Source organism: Choristoneura fumiferana, chromosome 21 (genome assembly GCF_025370935.1).
Source record: "Choristoneura fumiferana chromosome 21, NRCan_CFum_1, whole genome shotgun sequence".
Lineage (NCBI taxonomy): Eukaryota > Metazoa > Arthropoda > Insecta > Lepidoptera > Tortricidae > Choristoneura > Choristoneura fumiferana.
This window is the reverse complement of record NC_133492.1, coordinates 8,702,124-8,723,774: the sequence shown is the minus strand read 5'-3', so window position 1 is coordinate 8,723,774 and position 21,651 is coordinate 8,702,124. Positions and strand designations below refer to the sequence as shown.

Here is a 21,651-nt window from a genome sequence, read left to right as displayed (position 1 = left end):
AATTCGCGTGGCCCCTTATTTTCATTTGAGCAGTAATATTTTTTCAGTTAGTTATTTACTTATTCGCACTTACAACACTACAGCTAAAACTAAAGCCTAACTATGAGTATACTGTGTATTTTTCGTTATAAAATAGCTACTAAAACGTTTCTCATTTCCTTTTTTTTATGCAAATCGAAATTCCAATATAGTTTGTTACGCGGTGTACACTTTTATTTATTCTTGAAGATGTTTGTTTTTCTGAATTTCAAAATTTCAAAAAATTCAAAAATCAAAAAAAATTTGTTTTATTTATTGCATGTACATTACAGGCATTAGGATGGAAAATTACAACTAGGTATACATGTGACTGTGTGATTTCAATCGCTTCTCTGACTGTTCTTGGTATTTAACCGTGAATTATTACAAACTGTCAAAGAATTTCTAATCTGAAACTGAACTTTTTTCACGAATCTTGATTGTTTGAGTGTGTAAGAAGAATCACTTTACTTGAGTGCAGTGGTTGCATAGAAGAAAATCAACGGCATTATACTATGTCTAAATATGCATCCATTTAATCAGAATGTAATCAAAACAGTGAAGATTTAATTTTAACGTTGAAAGATACACAGAATTAATCTTAATCGCATTAAATTCGTAGTCCTCTCTCTTTATTTTAGTTTAAAACATTTCTACACTTTTTAATATCCATTAGCAGTTTTTGTAAGATTTCAGTTAGAGATAATAATTAGGATCACAAAACGTGCAGAATATCCAGTTTCAAAAATTAACTAACTTGTTCGTCCCATATTAAGTAAACCCAGTAATATTAATTAATGTTAAATTAAGGGTCTATTTAATCAGCCCTTTTGGGTAAAAGCTGTACCGAGAATGAATAAACTAAGCCTTTCTGATGTAATTTAGACGGTTAAATGGTAAAGACGTGAAAAGAAACCACTTCATGAATGGACCGTCGGTAAACTCGAGACTAATGAATGGCCTTAAGAAAACCAAATGTCAAGGTTACTTACATAGATTTAGAATATTCTAGCGTTTGATCGAATCAAAAGTATTTGACAGGATTGATGATGGGACTAAAAATAAGTTTTATGTAAAAATTTCATTTTTAATAGCCATTTATCCAAACCATATTTTTATGTTTATTGGTTTTGGATATGAACCCTGTAAAAATTTCTGTCATGTAATTCGAGTTGCAACATTTGATTTGAAGATACAAATAAAAATTGCAAGTTGAATAACCTTGTTAATTAAACAAAAACGCAAACAAATGTACTGTTGGGGCTAATCAGTTTCGGGTAGAATTGGAACAGAGTTGAAATAAACTTGTGTGTGACTTAGACCCCACTTTAAGACAAGTGTCTAATTGGGGTTTACGTAACTTAGTCCAGTTTAATTCCTCCAAAACGAAATAGTACAAGATCCGTTAGAAATGTTGACCAAGACCAATCAAGTAATGGAATGAAATATATTTTTATGTAAAAATGTACAACCTTACCTTACCTTGTAGATAAGTTGCCTAAAGAATTTATTAAAGTATGAAAGTTAAAACGCCGCAAATTTGGTCAAAGAAAAAAAAATAGAAATTACCAATGACCAGGGCCATTTCTCTTCTCGTCCAACGTATTGGGATCACGATACAGCGCGGAAATGCAGCCAGCCTTATGGGCACTCTTCCGCAGGGACAAGACTTGAGGAATTGTAGCTTTAACATAATGCGTCTGTTTAAATAAATTATTTTAGTACCCTTAAAAAAATGTAATGCTTTGTTGAATTTTCTAGAACGACATGATTATATGGCATATACAGGCTTTCTTCAAATTATTCCGGAAAAGTTTAGGAGGTTCTTGGGTTAGTTTGACTAAAAGCTCCTAAAATGTATTTATTTCATTATATTTTTTGACTCAAAGTGTAGTCACGCACGCCTTTGACGTGATTCACAGGAAAAAATTGTTGGCTTCAATTAAAAATACGTTACAAGGGATTTCAGTTGAACTAACCGCCGAATTTGAAGACAAGTGTTGTACATAAAATAAATAAAAAAAATACTTTGATCGATACTGGTACTGAACCACATATCAATTTAAATTGTGCAATGAATAAAAATTACTCACTATGGGACTTTGGGAGTTAATTAATTGTAAAATGTACAGTCAAGGAAACTGAATCACGTACCAGGTGGAATCTTTTCGTAATCAATTTCGCTCATTTCTTTGGCAAATGTATGGGCTGTTAATATTCGTTGCACAAAGGTTCCACCCTGGTACGTGATTCAGTTTCCTTGACTGTACAGTGAGGATAAAAATTAGCTTATCGCTTAGTTAACAACTAATAGGTGGTAAGACAGTCAGACAAAGTTTCAAACTACCGAAAATGACAACGCAGTAAATTATTGAGTTAGTTCTAATGTTGACTGTACCTAACACTTTAGACAGGAACACTAGGAAATAAAACGATTTCTGACACAATTGCAATCATAATCTTTGCTTTTAATAAAATTTAACTTTGTTTTTTAAAAGTTATATTCATGTACATTAATGCACCTAATTTATTATAGTTGTACAAACATTAACTTCAAATAGCTCATATCTAACGACATTTAGGTAAACATCAACTTTTCAGTATACTTATCCTACTATTTACATGATATGATACACTTTAAATTATACAAAAAAAGGAAATAAAATTAAACAAAATAATATAAAATAAAAGTTTTGATAAATTACTTAAATAATAATAAATAGTTCAGAGTAAATCAAATAAGTATCTTGTCTATATTTAAAATTAATAAGTAACGTGTTTTATATTTTCCAAGTATATTGTTATTAAACCTAAATTCTTACGAACAGTCTAGCTTAGAAGTAGCTTAAACGTTTCAGTACTTTGTTGCTTAGCCTTTAGCCTTTTAGTATTATTGTGACTGCAACAAATTACTCGTTTGTAAAGATTTGCTACTTAATAGATGCTTACGTGTTTAATAGCTTGAATGTACAAAATTTTTGAAAATCAATATTTTTTATGTGAAAAATTACTAGTAACGTTATGTACCATATTACTTACTACTTAACGTACCTACTCGGAAATTTTGATTTTAGACATCATGCTAAATTTATCTTTCTGAAATGGGTAGATGAAACATTGCTACAAAAGTTTAAACGATTTGATGAAACGAGAGATGTCACCCTTAGCACAAGTTTATGTTTGGTAACAGGAAATCATTTCGGCAAATACAACTTTTGTTGGAAACATAATTTTGGTGTTGTAACTTTTGGTGCCAAATATTTGAAGGAAACAAACATTATGTAAACAAGCATCTTATTACTACTGATATTTATAACATTAGTAAAATGAGAAAATTTGGATTTGGAAAATTTACCTTTCGGTCACCGTTAAAATCAGTAAGATGTAATCTTGTTTGATGTAATCATCTTTTACTGTACACAGTAGTCTCTATAGTAAACATGTGTCTACTTGTGTGTTGATTTTTTTTTTTGTCGTAAATCATGCAGCGATTACACTTTGACGCGTGATGACTCTGATATCTTTCAACCCCATTACGTCATCATGCCACAATGGAGAGTAATTGGATTCCAATGTCTGTAAAAGTAATGCCAAGTTCAAATCAATTAAGTTGTGTTCTTGAGTCAATTGGCCGCGATAGTTTAATATTATATGACATCTTATTAAAAATCAGTGTGGTATCTTTTGAAAAAAAAAAATACAATGGTTACTGTGTAACTGAAAGTCATTACAGATTGTCACACTTTAAATGCCTAGCGAGGAATTTGAAGTACATAAAGATGTAATTAGTCAATTCAGTAAAAAAACAGTAAACATCTTAAATTTATAATTTTTTTTATTGAAGTTTATTTTTTTAGAACCAATGAATAGCTCTCAGAAATAGATATTGGTCGTTTTTATGAAATATTAGCTCCTAATTCTTCCGTTGGATACATTAAATGTACGACGTAAATTTGATACTTTTTCCTCTTTCCTATCAATGGAAAGGTACGTTTAAAATTCTGTGATTAAGCTTGGATGTCTATAGAATTAGAGAACAAATCGATACCTCCTACGTATACTGGTACAAGTGACAAATTTCAGATTTGTAGTTTTTTGCAATTTTGTGATTAATATTTCCTTATTTACCTACCACAAAAAATTTGCACGGATATTCCTATTAGTTTTGGAAATAAAGTGACGTATATGAATGCATCTAACACCGTTTTGCTAATCGGTACAACGTATACTGAGGCAACCGACATGCACCACTATACGCGGCACAGATATTGTCGTGGGGCCGGGAAGTCGAGTGTAACTGGCAGTTGCCTCAGTGTACGCGCTAGCCGTCGCTGCGTGCGGACCGTTTAAACTGTTCTACGAACACATAATTTGATAGTATATATAAAAAAAACATGTTTTGGTCTGACAATTGCGGAGGGCAAGACCACAATAGCCGTATTTCTCATAGACAGTCATGGAAACTAAATCCAATGTGAAACCTTTTCGTGATCTATTTCGCTATGATTTCTTTGGCAAATGTATGGGATGTCAACATAACATTGGTAGTGCAACGGTTCCACCCCAGTACCAGTACGTGATTCAGTTTCCTCGGCTATACCTACATGTACGCGTGCTAGAAATATAACATTGCAGTATTACATTGCATTCTGGTAGTTGAGCATCCCCAAAAAGAAGGCGAAGGCATGCATGCTTTAATTAAAATGAGAACAGTAAATTTCAATATACCTACAGGTTGATAAAAAAAATCCTGTACTATACTGTAACCCACATTAGGGCTACTGATTACTAATACGATATAAGTGGGAAAACATCGAAATTAGAAAGTCTTCTTGCGACTCCACATCCATACAAAACTTTTTTTTTTCGAATCACAGTATTTTTCTACTTGGATCATATTAGTAATTAGTAGCCCTAATGTGGTTTAAAGTATAGTACAGGTTTTTAATAACCCCCTATACACATTTTTTTATACACACCTAAGAAATGTTACCTGGCTATGCTATGTATATGGCGAAAACGGGTAAACCGTATGAAGTTATAGAAGTTTCCCAAGACTCAGAAACAGACACAAAATTTAAATCTATTGTCAAGAAGACATTAATATATAAGGCGTATTATTAAAATTAATGATTGAAATGAAATGAAATGAAATGAAATGAAATATTTATTTATTTGCTTTAGCACTATGTGTGATTATATCATGGATAGGGAAATTTGGAAATAATTCCGATCCGCATTGGCGAGTGCTTACTCCAAATAGCGAATTGAGAACTGTTTTAAATATGTAGTTGTGCTAAATACTTGTGATGTATAGATATCACTAAAATATGATTGTAAATCTGTTTACAAAATATAACTAGGTTTATTGCCAGACTCTTCTCAACAGAGGTTTTTACGAACCGGTGGTAATTTTTTTGACATTCATAAGTGCTTGTTACAATCTAAATTGAATAAAGATATTTTGACTTTGACTCAATATTTCATGTCAAAGCTTGGCTTAAGCAAAGTGCTAATCAAACTCGCGCACGAAGGGTTCCATACCATCTATACAACTTTATTAGGATTAGCAAAAAATGGCAAAAAATTACATTTGTTGTATGGGGGGCCCCTTAAATATTTATTCTGTTCTATTTTTTGTTATATATATATTATATCGACTACAGTTATACATAATCTGTGAAAATTTCAACTGTCTAACTATCATGGTTCATGAGATACAGCCTGGTGACAGACGGACGGAAAGCGAAGTAGTATATAGAAGTAGGGTTTCCGTTTATACCCTTTGGGTACGGAACCCTGAAGAGGCACAAAAAGCTAAACCGTTATGTGGATACAAATGGGTGCGATGCGATATATGTACCACATGAGGAACCTTTCACAATAAAATACGAGTACACATTTGAACAGGAATACGAATCCATTGAATGTGCTTCCATTAATTTAAAGCACTTAATACAATTACTTTTCTTAATAAAACCATTTATATTTCAAGTGAGGTTTTTTATAAAGGTATATTTTTGTATTTTGTATAGCACGTTTAAAACATTACTAGCGGTATATTGGTACAAGTGGCATGCTAATGTTAGCGTATATTGATACAAGTGATAAAAACGTTTATAAATCAATAGATAAAGGTAAAAGAGCATCTGTTTTATTGTTCATTGCAAGCCATATAAGTATTTCATCTAAAAATTCATATACAATATAAAAATATCGTTAGATCAGTAATCTACGCATTACGCCGTATACTGGAGCAAGTGGTAATTAGCTCAGTATACCGCACAACTATAAGATGTAAAATACGCGTATAGTAGTGTATCTGCAATTTTCTCAAAAACTATAAAAAATTTCAAAATTCCATGAATACAGGTAGAAAGCAAATATTTTCTTTGGAACCAATGCAAAATTTTGAAAAGTTATATCATCAAATGAGAAAGTTACAGGTTTTGGAACCTTTGAACAGCTCTCCTGTAAATTTATGATTATGCACTTGTACCAGTATACGTAGGAGGTGTCGAAATCACAATTTTTCTTCTTTGTTACGCACGTGACATTTTTTTTAATATTGGAAATTTTCAGTATTTACTCGAACTGCAATAAAGTATTATTATGCTAAACAGTCAGTCTGAATACAGATTTAGTATAAATTTATTCTTTTCACAAAAATACCAATTTTTATCTATAAAAGTAATTCAAAGGCTGTGCCAGCGAGGTATTTTAGGTGGTCTGTTGATCTGAGTCTTTGTACTTTCTTAGCAAATAGTTTTACTAATGAGCTTACGTATTCGCATATTCACAAAAAACAAACTTATGTTACTTACATACATAATGCTTAGTAATAACACAGTGTTTTCTAGGTACAATAAGAGCAAATTCTAATAATAACACTGCGCAACTTTTACGCCTGCTTGAAATAAACGACGTACATTTCTATATAAAGTCTTTCAAATTAATAATTTTACGCACTTTCTTCTTGTATGATCGGTTGTTTATTGACTCTCACTTGTAGTTATAATAAACTAACGTTGTGTCCATTTGAGTATTTAGCCGAAGATCTGATAGACCGAATAGTAGTTAATCTCACTGACGACGTGTGGTCACCACGTCGCAAGAGTGATGCGTGATGTCCGCCAGATTCCCTGCAAAAAAATTCAGAAACAATGTTAGGAAAAAGGATTTCATGAAGGTACAAGAACTTTTCTAGTCCCTGACTTATTAAGATTTAATAAAGTAGGAATAGAAGTTTTCAGACGAAGAAATGAAGAAAGAAGTTGTCGCTATACGTTGGATGGGTGTGCGTACAACTCCGTAGGTATGCGTACGCCTCAAGCCTCAGTAGTTTTTTTTACAAAAACCGATTTTAATTTAATTAGCCTGTGCCTTTTTATTTAGCCTGAGACTGGATATACTGACAATTTATGGGCGTCTTTAAATATTGCAGTAAGCAGGTACGGAACATCTGTTACAGGAGAGCAAATCCATCAAAAATATGAAGCTAGTTTTAGCGTCTATGAATTATACGAATATCACAGTTTGATCGTTATTGTTGTCACTGAAAACACCCTAAAAAATTTAAATATCGAAACCGCCAGCAGCTATGTATTTATTCCATCGTATAGTATTGTATTGTAAAACTCTTTATGTACATAAAAAAACATAAAAATAACAGAACACAGAATAATAAGATGTAAAAAAGTGAACTTATAAGGAATCTCTTTCCAGTTAACCTAGGACGGTGATGATAGTTTACAACGTCTTTCCTTTTAAAGACGTCCCGTTTCACGTTTCGCCTATGCGCCGCTGTTTAATATCGTCGACGTCGTCGTCTCAACGTTTATGCCATTCATAAGCTTACGCCCGTGTTCCATATTGTATCATATCACAAAGATGAAGAGTAGGACGAGAGTTTGAACACTACATATCTACCCAGTATTATTTAATATTTAAATTTTGAGGAAATATAAGGTAAGTAAGTAGTGTAGTGAAAAGAAAGGTGTCAATGAAACACACACACACACACACACACACACACACACACACACACTATGTAATTAGTGACTGAATGAATAACACCAAATAGAGAGAGAGAGAGAGAGAGAGAGAGACAGACATTTATTTACACTGACTCAGTAATAAATATAGGTTACCCACTAACGATTACTATTTATCATCAAATCCCCGTAGTTTCATTTACGCGCATTTTCAAGGTAAAAGTATAAAGTCTAGCCTCAATCAAAAGTAGGTTATGGAGAAATACTTACATGTCTAGCTTTTGACACTAAAAAAGTCTCGAACTAGTTAACATTTACTTTTAAATCAATAGACAAACAAGCCTACTAAAAGCTCAGAGCAGCTTTTATTAATAAGCCAGAATAGTATGTTTGTATAATATAGTAATGTTATACTATGTAGGTATAAAATACTATTTTTATTGCTCTATTTCAAGTACCCAAATCACAAAATATCAGGATATTAATTACTATTACTATAAGTGTTGTTTGAGAGTGCAAAGACCCTCATATCGTTAAATAGTTAAATAATGTTCAGACCAATTTAAACTCCAGTTTCACCGTTTGAAGGGTGTCGTTTTAATATAGAATTAATTTAATCTCCTACTTGGTATGCAGCGCCTTGCTTTTGATCTGGATAGTAAATAAAATGTGTCGTAGTTTTATGGAAATTTATGTATTAACAGGCAGGACGCTAATAAGAGATAGACAACATAAGGATAGACAATATCATGAAATAACATACTATATTATATTAGTATTATTTTGCTATGCTAAAACTAAAACGAGGTCGACTACTCTTAAGAGTACTTAAATACTAAAAAATATGTTTGTTTTATCGTAATCCTTACCTAACAGCATTTAGATGTCTAACATTTTATCAACTCAGCTAAGGTTTCAAATCAAAATTGACTTACCAAACAAGCCTTTTCAAGCATAAACAACCAACCCTTTCCTCTGTTATTAATACTCATTTAAGCCTGTTATTGGTTGTACGTGTTTAATACATTTATGTTGTGCATTATTGAAAACAATCGTTTTAATTTGAATAAACATTTGAGTTTATTGAGACTATATAATTTACTGGCAAATACAAATTTATTTTAGCCCATAAATATCGAACGTGGAGAGGAAATTGTATTCTGGAAGCTGTCACCCATTCTACAAGGATAGATGTGACACTAGTGCGGTTATTTGTGGAGAAGCCAAATGGAACCATAAGGGATCTTCATTATGCTCAAAGGCTAACCCTCGTTATGGACACAAAAGTGTTCCGTGATCCTTCATCAAAGTTATAAACGTTCTTCATGAGTGTAATGACGTCCAGAAGGAAAAGAGAAGTTGGCTCGTACTCAATAAGTTAGTTTAGATTTAAAATTAAATGGAAGAGAAGGGAATAAGCGCCATCCAACCTGCATACCAACATTTATCAGCAATAAAAGGCCGCCAAAATAATGAAAGTATTCCTGACACCACAGGACACAGGATACCAAAAAGGGTCCCCACTCAGCATGTGTTGCCGCACATTATGAGCAGTGACGCTGGTTTTCTGTGGAGCCCAACTTAATGAATATTTTGTGTCAGTGTTCCATATTTAGAAATTGCAAAAGATACCGTTTTACAAGTCCTACGCAGTCCGTCCATTTGTCACAAATCTGTATCTTTTGAATCATAAAAAGCAGATACCTACTTGAAACGATAATTACGATAGCGTATAGGTACTACAAGTTATACAACCACTTTACTGTACTGATTTCGCCATTCGCGCTACAAATTTGTAAAAGTTCATTTTGATCATAATCAACCTTTTCGGAACTAATTTAAAAGGATTGAAAGTATTATGTCAATAGAAAAACAAACAGTTTGAAAGAGATTCATCTGACAAGTGTTATAGGCGGCGGTCATGGAAATTTTAAAGAAAATTGATTTAAGTTGTAATTGTTAACAAAACTAGGAAAAAGGCCAGAAATATAATAAATTAGCAATAAGCTTATAACAGGAAATGAATTGCAGCCTATTCGAATAGATTTAACTTGAAAAGCAAAGGGCCAGATTTGACAACCGGCTAATAAAAGGGGCCCCGGATAGTCGGTTATGTTTGATGGAAGATAGGCTAGCTAAGTTGTAACGAGTGTGGTGTTGAATTAGTGCAGCGAAAGTGCAGTGTGTCCTTTAATTGTGATGATTTTCTGTATAATTCTGACGTGATTTATTTACAATTATGATTGTTTTTTTTGAGTCTTTTTGTATTTTGTATTTCAACTCCAAATTTGTTACTTTTACGGGTACCCCTTGAAACCATATCGAAACATGACTCACTCACTCACTCATGATCACTTAGAATCCTGAGCGTTCTTTATTTTAAAATAAATGACTATCAATGAACAGTGAGATTTAGAACATTTCAAAATTAAATCTCAATTATGACAATCATTTAAAGACCATTCTCAATAATGTTTTCGACCTATACAGACCTATAATATTGTTGACAATTTAATTAGGTATCCGAAATATATATTTTTTAAAATATTTAGAATACATAACGGTTCAAATAAAAAAAAAAATCAAATATTTTGAAACCCGAACCCATAACTCAAATAAAACCAAATCGTAAGCGAGTGATATTCACTTCTGTTCTGTACCGTTGGGTAGTGCGTTCTTGTACACGGATATAAGAATTAAAGAGATACATTGAATCATTCTTAATAACTTATTCAAACTATTGGAGTTGTTCAGATACTGGACAGTATCAATATCCGTGGAGGATTATTAGAATAAAATTATTATTGTTGTGAACTACACAGAATCTCCGTCGTAAGTACGATTACCCTTTACCTATATGTTACATCCTATTTGTATTCTTATTATACTAAATGATATCTCATTTACCCACGACTATTGAAAAACCAAGACAAAGCTAAATTGTTACAACCGATATTCAATTGGAATAAATTTACATTCGAGGGTTAACTACAATGTTCATCGAATTCGAACTTTATTTGTGTAACTTACTTCTTTAAGAAGATAAATAATCTATCCTAAATTGACCCCTCAAATTTGGCCTAATACAACAGAGAATCTTCTTGGAACTAGATTGAGGTTTTGATTACGAGCCTCTATTTATATTGATATAATTTTCTAATGACTTCTACAACTACTCAAATATATTTAAATACTCAGGCTAGCAAGTCGCTCACTTCTGTACTTACTATTGCACTAGGTTGGTGTAGCGAATGGAACTAGTGTGCCACAGATACGATTACTATTCTAAATGACTGGGTGTTAAGGGGCTACCCGAGGTTTTCATCGATTTTTGACAAGTTTTAATAAGCTACAAAAAATATAGAAAACTAAGGAATTCAGATCGAAGGTCATTGGGGCATGGGATCCCCTTAATGGTCGGTATTGCGCGCAGTGAGACTGAACAAAGTACCCTTACAGACTCTACAAACTATTATGAATGATGCTTTACAATGGAGTCTGTAATGTGATGCAAATTGTACTTGGGAACCGAATGTCTTCAGATACATGTGGTCACAAAGGATCGGGTTCACCTCTGGCTGCTGAACGTTGCTTCCTCTTTGTCGGACTAACCACCCGGTCCGATGGGGTTGTGTACTTACTCACTTGGCATTAGGGCGCAAGTGGGGTTGCGGCTAACTAATGCCTCACGACTAAGAAGGGGGTGCTGAAAGTTTCTTGATGAGGGCTACAGCATAGATGTCGCTAGTGTCGCTGCTTAAGTGACTAAATAAGAAAACAAACAAGCTGAGATATGTGGTGCATAGGAGAAATTCGTGTCTGTATCACTGTCAAGTGGCGGTGTAGTGGTAAAGCACGTGGCACGGAATGCCGAGGGCCTGGGTTCGATTCCCAGCGCTGGTCTTATTTTTCTGGTTTTTCCATGCATCTATATTTCAGTTTGTATTTTCGATGTAAATATATATTTTTTCGCGCGTTTTTAAAAATTCTTCCTATGAGGGGGTGAAATAGGAGATGAAACTTTATATGGAAGATCGTCATTGTCGAAGATAAATCGACGGTTCTTTATGAAACTTGGCATTGGGCTACTTATAAGAAATAAATAGATATTTGTTCAAGCGTTTTTGAAAATTTTACCTGCGAGAGGATGTTAGCAAAATGTAGGCTAAAATGTGTAATGTTAGATGGCTTATTCACATAGACAGTCAGACATGAAAAATTATGATTTTCAGATTTTTCTTATTTATTGTGCTATAAGAGCTACCTTTATGCAAACTTCCAAGTTTCTAGGACAGCCGGAAGTACCCTATAACTTTTTCCATTAAGACGCTGTCAACACCAAAATGCTCTTGAGGATTCGGGATTTTGGCTCCGCCTACTTCTACTTGCTCCCAGCGCTATTCACAAGTGAGCGACGAGAAGCTTAACTATTTGCATTCGGCTAGCGATCGCGATCAGACATCAACACGCCTGCCGGTAGATGGCGTTAAACTCCTGTAGGCTTCCTATAGAGCGCAGAATAAAACAGACAGGACATCGTTAAAAAAAGATACTTAGTTGGTTTTTAATTCATTTTCATAATTAAAGCGTGAACAATTTTGGATACAGAAATTCGGATATGTAATACGTATTTACTTATTTAAGTACTTAATGAAAACTTTTGAACAGATTTAATGAAATTTGGATATGTAATATAAGTAGTTAAGATTTATTAGGAAAAATTACAGTATTTTTGCAGCTAGTATTGTATGATTATAATGAATTAAGATATACATACAAGTAATGAAAACTCGAACAAATTTAATGAAATTTGGATATGAATTATAAGTAGTTAAGATTTATTAGAAAAAAAAACAGTATTTTTGTAAGTAGTAATTATATTATTATACTTAATGAATTTAAATATACAGCATTTCCTTTTTGTTTTTCTCTTTTCTGTAATAATTAATCGTGTTTCACTAAATTAAGTTGTGTTTTTTAAATATTTTTGCACAGTTGTCATTTTGAGGTTATTTCCACGCCCTAAAAATGTTTACAGGAAGTATTTGAACATGGGGGCTTTAAATCCAGGGTTCGATTCTGCTCGCATAACTGAGCTACTTTTGTTTTGCTACTTATTAAAAATATAACCACTATCAATTTAATTTTGGAATTTTCAATGTGTGCGATACAATAAGAAATTGATGGTCTGGTAATATTGGTATGTGTTTATCTTAGAGATGTCAAAAACTATTTCAAGGCCCCCTGACCAAGAAACAGCGATAGCACCGCCATGTTTGATACACTGATTTAACTTACACTAAACTTTGAGGATGAATATACATAATATCATCTATATTTAAGTTTTGTGAAAATTTTACAAAAAAAAGTAGCTTAGTTTTGTGAGTAGAATCGAACCTAGAATTTAAAGCCCCATTGTCAGAGACAGCTGTAAAGTACAGACAATCAATGTAAATGGCGATAAATCCTCCATTCGCAAACACCGTGATTCCAACGTATGGTGTAGGGTGAGGGGTTTCCAACGTAAATAAAAGAAAACTACTTTAATTTGATATTTATCCGCAGTTTGAAAGGATTTTTCGAAAATCCCATGGAATCGAATAATGCGGGACATTTAAGTTCGTATGAGAAAATTTCGGTGTTCTGCCTTTTCGCAGAAATTCGTTTGGCCGAATATCACTTGCCAACCAACGTTACGCCGAAGATTCACTTTGACAACTAACTATTACCAACTTTTTGTATGGCAACGTGTCATTTGGTCGAATTATTATATAGCAGAATATCATAATGACTCAAAACGTTTGGAAAACTTATAATTTGTCAAATCTTTCACTAGGTCAAACAACTATTAAATAAACTATTTTAATAAGTTGGCGAGTGATCATTCGGCGAAATGAAATTCTGCGAAAAGTTGGTTGGGAAGTAATTTCGGCGAAACACTTTTCTGCGAAAAATTAGAAACATAATATTTCATTAGGGACACTCAAACCAACTGTATCGTGACCCACTATGAAACAACTTGCTTGACAAGGAAACGTTCTACGGTGGGACCCGTCACCCGGTTCTCAAATGGTTCGACTGTACTATGGAGTATTGTGTAAATATCGAAATCTACGCAGACGAAGTCGCGGGCAAAAGCTAGTGTAAACTAAATCGAATATTGGGGCTTGTAAAGTAAAGATAATATAGTAGAATAACGTTTAATAAAGTGCCGAAGCAATTGACAAGATTGATTTCACATTTCTAAGACTATAATTTGATTCGTTCTCTGTATTCTGGTTGGAAAGAGGAAGACGCTGATATTTTTAAAATTTCGCTACGATTATTAATTAATTTATTACTTTTTTTTAGATGTGCTTATTCTAAAAGGGTATAACTCCAAAACTACCACACAATAGATCCATTACTTTTGTCTAGTCTCTATTTAAAAAAAAAGATCACGTAAATCTGACGTAGAAGTTGTCAAAATTATGAGAGCTCCTTTTTCTGGTGAAAAAAGCAAAGGAATCATATCTATTCTGTGGTAGTGTTGGCAAATTCAGATATACTTTTTTTTTTTGTATATATGGAGAAATAAATTATAATAAATATCTTCCCATGTTCAGGAGGCAAAACTCTTTCGATTCCTGTAGTAATTTACATGTGTTCAAAAAATGAAATCTTGTCAATTAAAATAAAACAAAGACAATAAACTTAAAGGGGATCTCCATACAAAAAACTTGTTTTTTCGATCTGGGATACAAAGTCATTCATGTGTGAGTCAGACTCACACTTGGCTAGTTTGCTTCACGTCATACATTTCACCCAGGTACACCAAATAAAGAAAACACTTTATTTACCTGTCACTGTGCCGGTGTGAGGGCTTCTTCCGAGGCCACAAGTGGAAAGCTCCGTAAATAACAGGATTCACCAGACTATTTGACATTCCGAAGAAGAATATGCCCGATAGTAAATCCTCACTTAGCTGTAACAAAAATACATTTCAGACTTGACTGAAAATAAACATATGGAGCCAAGAAGATAAGCAAGAAAACCGGGTTACTTGTTACGGGATTCCCATTCCAAGTGATCCATTACTTTTGCTCGTCAGTATACGAGTATTATTTATGATTGTACATTTCTCAATTGAGCTTGTTTCCACGGATCATTTGGAATCGTTGCGCAAATAAGCTCTTTTCTATATGGAAACAAAAGTTAATTTAGCTTTGACTACGAACTGAGTTAAAAGTTTTACAAAATATCACCGACCCGGTAATCTTGAGTATTTTGATCTCAATTAATTCCATCGTACATCTGACTGTGAAACCGATTTGTGCTCGTAACCAGCGTCTTTAAGAATCACTGGGCTGGAAAACTAACTTCCTAAATTGCGAAAATCACTGTCCTTTGCCCACGACGCTATGCCTGCTCGGGCAACTAAAGCAAGATAGCAACCGGGATTCAAATTATTATAAAATGGGACGCCGTCTTTGTAACCGGCTAGCCGGTCGGAGAAATAAAAGGCGTGTGGTTACAAAATAAAAATATAATACAAAAGAAAAATATATACAATTATTTCAGTCAGCACTGCTCTTGTAGATAAATTTAAAAAACACTGTCCTGAGACTTGTAGGATAGGTAGGGAAACAGGGCAGGGTGTTGAGGTAGCCTCGAAGCGTCCAGTCGCACTGGCAATCTGCTCCGAGGCAGCAGAACGGAGAGGAAGTGGAGATGATGATTTGGATTCAGCAGGAAAAAGGAAGGACTGGAATAAAACACCCTGCTTTACTGCTTGCTTGCAGCACCCATCCAAGTCTCGTTATATAGTGTCGGACCAGCGAAACAAAGCTAAACGAGACTTGGATTAGGTTTCACACAATATAAACAAGAATAAATGTTACAAACAGAGCAAATAATATTTACAATACCTGCAATAGTGGCAGCCCTTATATCACAAGTAAAAGTCAGTGAATTAGCTATCACAAAGTGAAAAGTATTAATTATTTCTATAAATAACCAAATTTCGGCTTACGCCTTGCCAAATAGTAGAGCCAATCGCGGAAAAAAAAACAAATGAGTATCAACAATTTAGAATTTTGTTCTTCTGTAAGCGGCCAGTTGCGCACCGCGGAGGTTTGCCATGTTACATCTTTCATCTTTTTTTAATACTGGTAATTTCACTTACAAAAACTTCAAAATGGTGACGAAAATATCCTCAGATGTAAGTATCCTACTGATTTTTTTTAAAATATATAAAAAAGTATCCTACTTATATTATAAATGCGAAAGTTTGTGTGTGTGTGTGTTTGTTACTCCTTCACGCAAAAACGGCTGGACGGATTTAAATGAAATTTGGTATGTACATAGCTGGACATCTGAAATAACACATAGGCTACTTTTTATCCCGATATTTTCGCGGGATAGGGATAAAATCTCGTAATAACAACTGTTAGGCTTAGAGTCATGAAATTTGTGATGATTATTTTTAATGCCACGTCAGTGAAAAAGACGATGTAATTTTCGGGAATTCCCACGGGTTTTTGTAATATCACGGACTTTCAAGTCAACTGCTCCGCAACCGCAGGTGGTAGGACCTTGTGGAAGGTCCGCCCAGATTGCTAGCACCATCTTGCTCGCTAATCCTGCGGTGAAGCAGCAGTGCTTGCACTGTTGTGTTTCGGCGTGGAGAGTAAGACAGCCGGTGAAATTACTGGAACTTGAGGTATCCCATCTTAGGCCTCTAGGTTGGCAACGCATCTGCAATACCCCTGGTGTCGCAGATGTTTATGGGCGGTGGTGATCTCTTACCATCAGGAGACCCACTTGCTCGTTTGCTATCCAATACAATAAAAAAAAACTGCTGTATCTGGATGAAATTTGGTATGTAGGTAGCTGGACGTCTGGAATAACACATAGGCTACTTTTTATCCCGATATTTTCACGGGATTGGGATAAAATCTTGAAATTTTAACAGCTGGGTTTAGAGTCATGGAATTTTGTACAGTTGTTCTTAGTACAACGTCAATGAAGACCACGATATAAATTTTGGGAATTCCGTATTTTTCCGTATTAGGGGAATTTCGTGAAAACCCGGAATTTCAATTGTAACTAACCAGGTCGAATAGTTTACGCGTGCGAAGCCGCAGGTAAATTCTAGTTAAACAATACAGTTGAGTTTATAACTTCATCTTAAGTTGGTTATAGATACATGTAAAAAGCGGCATCGATATTTTTAACTGTGTTCAGAATTTTTGGCATTTTCTTTTAGAAATTACATAAAATAATTGACATATTAAATTATGTTACGTTTTTCGTATGTTTGATACAATGCTAAATAATAATAAAAATAATACTATTGCGTAAATAAGGTCAATCTTTAAAAATAATAGATTATTGTATTTAAACTCATTCATTATTCCATTATTCTTACAATCCCTCCGCTCGATCTTTGGTTTGTAGATTACTTAGAATAGAATAGAATATAATGTACTATAAATATTTATTGCACTTCGCAAATTACATACAACACAAAATAAACAAGTATTAAGTAAGTATTAATATTAAGTAGGTATTTGCAAAAATGCAAAGCGGTCTCAGCTCAGTATAGTGCTAGCCGTAGAGGCCAACGCTGGTCTTCCGCTGTGACCGTTTGGCGACTTCACGAAAGGCGACAATAATTCACAAAAAATAAATCAAAAAAGAAACAAACAATAAGTAATAAAATTTAGATATCAAAAATAAAAATTCAAAACCAAATAAAATAATAACAATAATGAAAACAAACAACACGAAACCAAACAAAAGACAAAAACAGTAAAGGTATCGACACACCACTTAACCATCTATAGAACTTAATATACTTAATATAATTAAATCTTCTTCAAAATTCAAACCATTGAGAGGAAGGAAACCATAACAAACTCCTTCCAAAGATTTTGGAATAAGGTCAAACAACGGTATACCAGATAGATCGACAGTCAAAAACTTGGTTCAAAGCCTGGGGGTTTCGATTTGGAATATAAGACATGAATAATAAATGGACTGTCTTAAGTCCCAATTAGGTAGCAGAACGCTGTGGCCTAGACGTACACTTAAGTGTTCACAGTCTCAGCAGTAGTAGTATAGTTTTCAATCAATAAAAGTTTAAGTTCCGAATCTTCCATGTATTGTGTTGAAAAAGAAATAATCTTGATTTAGTATTAAAGTTAGTAAACAGAGAATGTGCATTTATTGATGTAGGAAGTAATAATAAAAATACATAAGAAATCAAAACAATACATTATTTTTGATCAATGTTACTATCTATAAGCAACATTATACTCATGTAGACATATTCCACCTGTCCACCTCTAGATATAGATAAGTAATTCAAGATGCCTTGTAAACATTTAATACCCTAATAATTAATTAAGCTCTATCCTAAATGTTGTATTAATAACATATAAATTCAAAGATTTTCTCATAAAAGCATAATTTACATCAAAGGAATGCATAAAGTTAATCAGTATCTATTTGATTCTAAACGATATAATATATAATTAAGTTAAGTTATGTAATCTAAGTATATCAATTTAATTTAACTGAGTTTAAATGTACAGTAGTCCGATGTTTGACAACCGATTATAGTTTCACAGTACTCTGTGGATAATGTCGTTGATTGTACATAGAGTAACACTTTATTGTAACTTACATTGTAACATATTATGTACAATTGTTTATTATCCCTAAAATAAATAAATAAGATAAAATAAAATAAATAAAATAAAATAAAAATAAATGTTGTGGGAGGGCAGCGCGATCGTCAAACCCAAGCCACCTGGCAGGGGGGCTTAAGCCGGTGTCGTGTGCCGCGGATGCTCATGCGTGACACGTATGATGGCAACACTTATCCTGGCTCTAAGCCAGCCCAATATTGTGGTCAGGGAGCGATTCCATTGTTCTGAAATTGCTTCTCCTAAGTGTTTGACGAATGAGGACAATTGGGGTGCAAACACATACCATCGACGGATGTTATCAGTGGAGTGAAGGTTGCATGTCGCATTTCACAGCCATCAGAATATTTTCTTTGTTTTTTGTTTTCGGCTAATTTCAGGACAGAAGTGACGGGACGTGAGAGGTAAGAGGGAGCGTCGGTGTCAACCACACGGATGTCAAATAACGCCTCCCTCTGAGCACTTCATACGCCGCGGCATCATAGGTCTGCACGTAGTTCGCAATCATTTTCAGAAATTATTGGCTTTTGTTACGTTGCCCGAACATTTTGGCAAAGTTCACAAAAGAGATCTGTGATCTCATTGTGTCGCCTTGTGATTAGGCCGACGATTTTACAAAAGAGCGCGTGGTCGATGTCTAAATGACTTGCCGCAGCGCAGCCATCGCATGATTGTGGCATGGAGTTAGGTGTTCTATAGTAACGTAATGATAACGCATTTCTGAATTCTAATGGTGATAGGTCAAAATGATCTTTTTTCGTTGGGATAACTGATTTAGTATTAAGTATCCTATGAAACAATATATTTTTATTTATTTATCCTCTAAAACTACTAAGCTTAAAACATGTTTAAAACAAGATCTAGATTACCACTAAGTGGCCATAGCAGTCTTTTGCAGTTGAAATTGCATGCCGCTCTAGAGCTCCTACAAATGTCCGATTTAATTATAAGAAAATTAAATTTGATTAAAGCGTCATCACTACTACTTACTATGCGCTAAATCGAATAACAAGATTTGTTAACATTTTTAAGTTAAGTAATTTGTGTGTTAAAAAGCCAAAACTTATTTTGTTTGTTTCTAGTTTTTATAACAATTGATCAACGATTATCCATTAAAATATAAGCGATCTTTTTATTGTTATAATACACTCCAAAGTTAAGATCCAAGTTGTTGCTTTATAATTTGGATTCAAGCCCCTACGGGAAAAAGCCATGAGCGCGAACAGGCGTAAAAATGACAACCTACATTTATGCGGGCCAGTATGTATAACATCATTTTGCTGCACGTGTATCGAGTTTATTAAATCCATCAAATACCTAATGATTACCACATTATTTTGATCAGCAGGGCTACTACGACACTCAATCAATCAATCAATAATTTTATTTGTCAAAACGTAGGTAAATGTACAGAGATCTTATGAATAAAATACATGTAGTGTTGCACCATGAGGCATACAAATATATAGGCATTCAATAATACCTCATGCATGTTTTGTTTGACCCTGTTTCATTTAAATATTCTTGAACTGAAGCGAGTAAAAAGTTAAATAACAGTTTTTTTTTTAATTTCGGCTGTTCAGACTGTCTTATTATTTTTAGCAAATTATTGTACACTCTAGATGTCATTCCATAAACACTTTTCCGAAGCAAGCCTGTTTTACACTTAACTGTTCTAATTCTATCCTGTTGGCGAGTGTGGCGTAGCCTGTTTTAAAAGTTGTAAACTGTCTCAAAACTCGAAGTTCGTGTCGTGCGGTCCCTCTGATACTTATACTGTTTAATACGAGAGCGAGAGGGACGGTACGATACGAACTTCGCGTTTCGAGTTTCGTAGTAGCCCTGCTGGTCTTCAAGGAACTAATTTGTCACTTGTTATCCTAGTTCGGTATTTGCGGAATATGCAGGGTTTAGCTATAAAATAAAAAGTAATTACTCTTAAAAGGCTTTGATTTAATAATCAAGGAGGCAAAGAACAGAAGTTAACATTTAGCCCGTTAATGTGTCCCACTGATGGGCAAAGGGCTTCCTTTTTTTGCCATTCATCCCTATCGAGAGCATGCTCCTGCCACTCTATTTAATATGAAAGCAAGAAAGTATCGACTGGAAGGGTGATAGATGATACCCTGATAATGTCGTAACGCTGCCCGTCTGTCTGTCTATCCATATATCCGTCTCAGGGCTGTATCTCAAGAATCGTAATAGATAGACACCTGGAATTTATACACAGTCTGTACATATTTCTATTGCTGCTACAGTAAAAAATAACAAAAAATTCAGGGAAGCCCCCATAATTATAAGAAACGTATTATTTTCTTTTTAAGTATAAAGTGCATAAGCTCCACTCTCGCAATAACAATAGAGATAAATATACTGTACTAGTCTGTTGCCCGAGACTCCTTCTGCGTAGAATTCTTTTATCGCTATCCCGCGGGAACTATGCAATTTTCCGGGATAAAACTTATTCTATGTCCTTTCCCTAGACTCAAAAACTATATGTACATCGAATTTCATCTAAATCAGTTCAGCGGTTTAGACGTGATGAGGTAACAAACAAAAAAACAGATTTATAAACTTTCACATTTTATAATTATTATGGTATTAGTGGGATGGGATGAGGTGGGATAACAGCATTATAATAAAAACCTGTCAATCTTTTTTTTATACATTAAATTTTGGTATCGCCAAACTGTTACCAGTTTGTTGGCGATGAAGCGCTCAATACATTTATTGAATCATGCACCATACAAAACAGTTCACAACTAAAAACTAACATACACAAAATACCTACTTACATTTTTTACATATTTTTTTTAAAAGGTTTGTTTTCAGTCTCTTTTTTAGGACTGGTTTACTACACTTAGATTTGTCTCTTAACCACCGTATTTCGTTAAACAGCTTGTATTAATTTACACTCTCATACCCTCTTCGTGTTGTATTTATTAGTT

The 21,651-nt window shown here is 33.9% G+C and overlaps 1 protein-coding gene across 1 annotated transcript in view; it reads right to left on the bottom strand.

The window, feature by feature from the left end:
- Positions 1–5,607: 5,607 nt before the first annotated feature.
- The window catches only part of CrzR (corazonin receptor), an 88,749-nt gene continuing 72,705 nt past the window's right edge, over positions 5,608–21,651 (bottom strand). Inside the window, exons 5-6 of the mRNA XM_074103817.1 lie at positions 14,852–14,976; positions 5,608–7,160 (exon numbers count right to left, since the gene is read on the bottom strand). Coding sequence (XP_073959918.1) covers positions 7,031–7,160; positions 14,852–14,976 — 255 coding nt within the window. The 3' untranslated portion in view covers positions 5,608–7,030. The remainder of the gene's footprint in view (positions 7,161–14,851; positions 14,977–21,651) is intronic.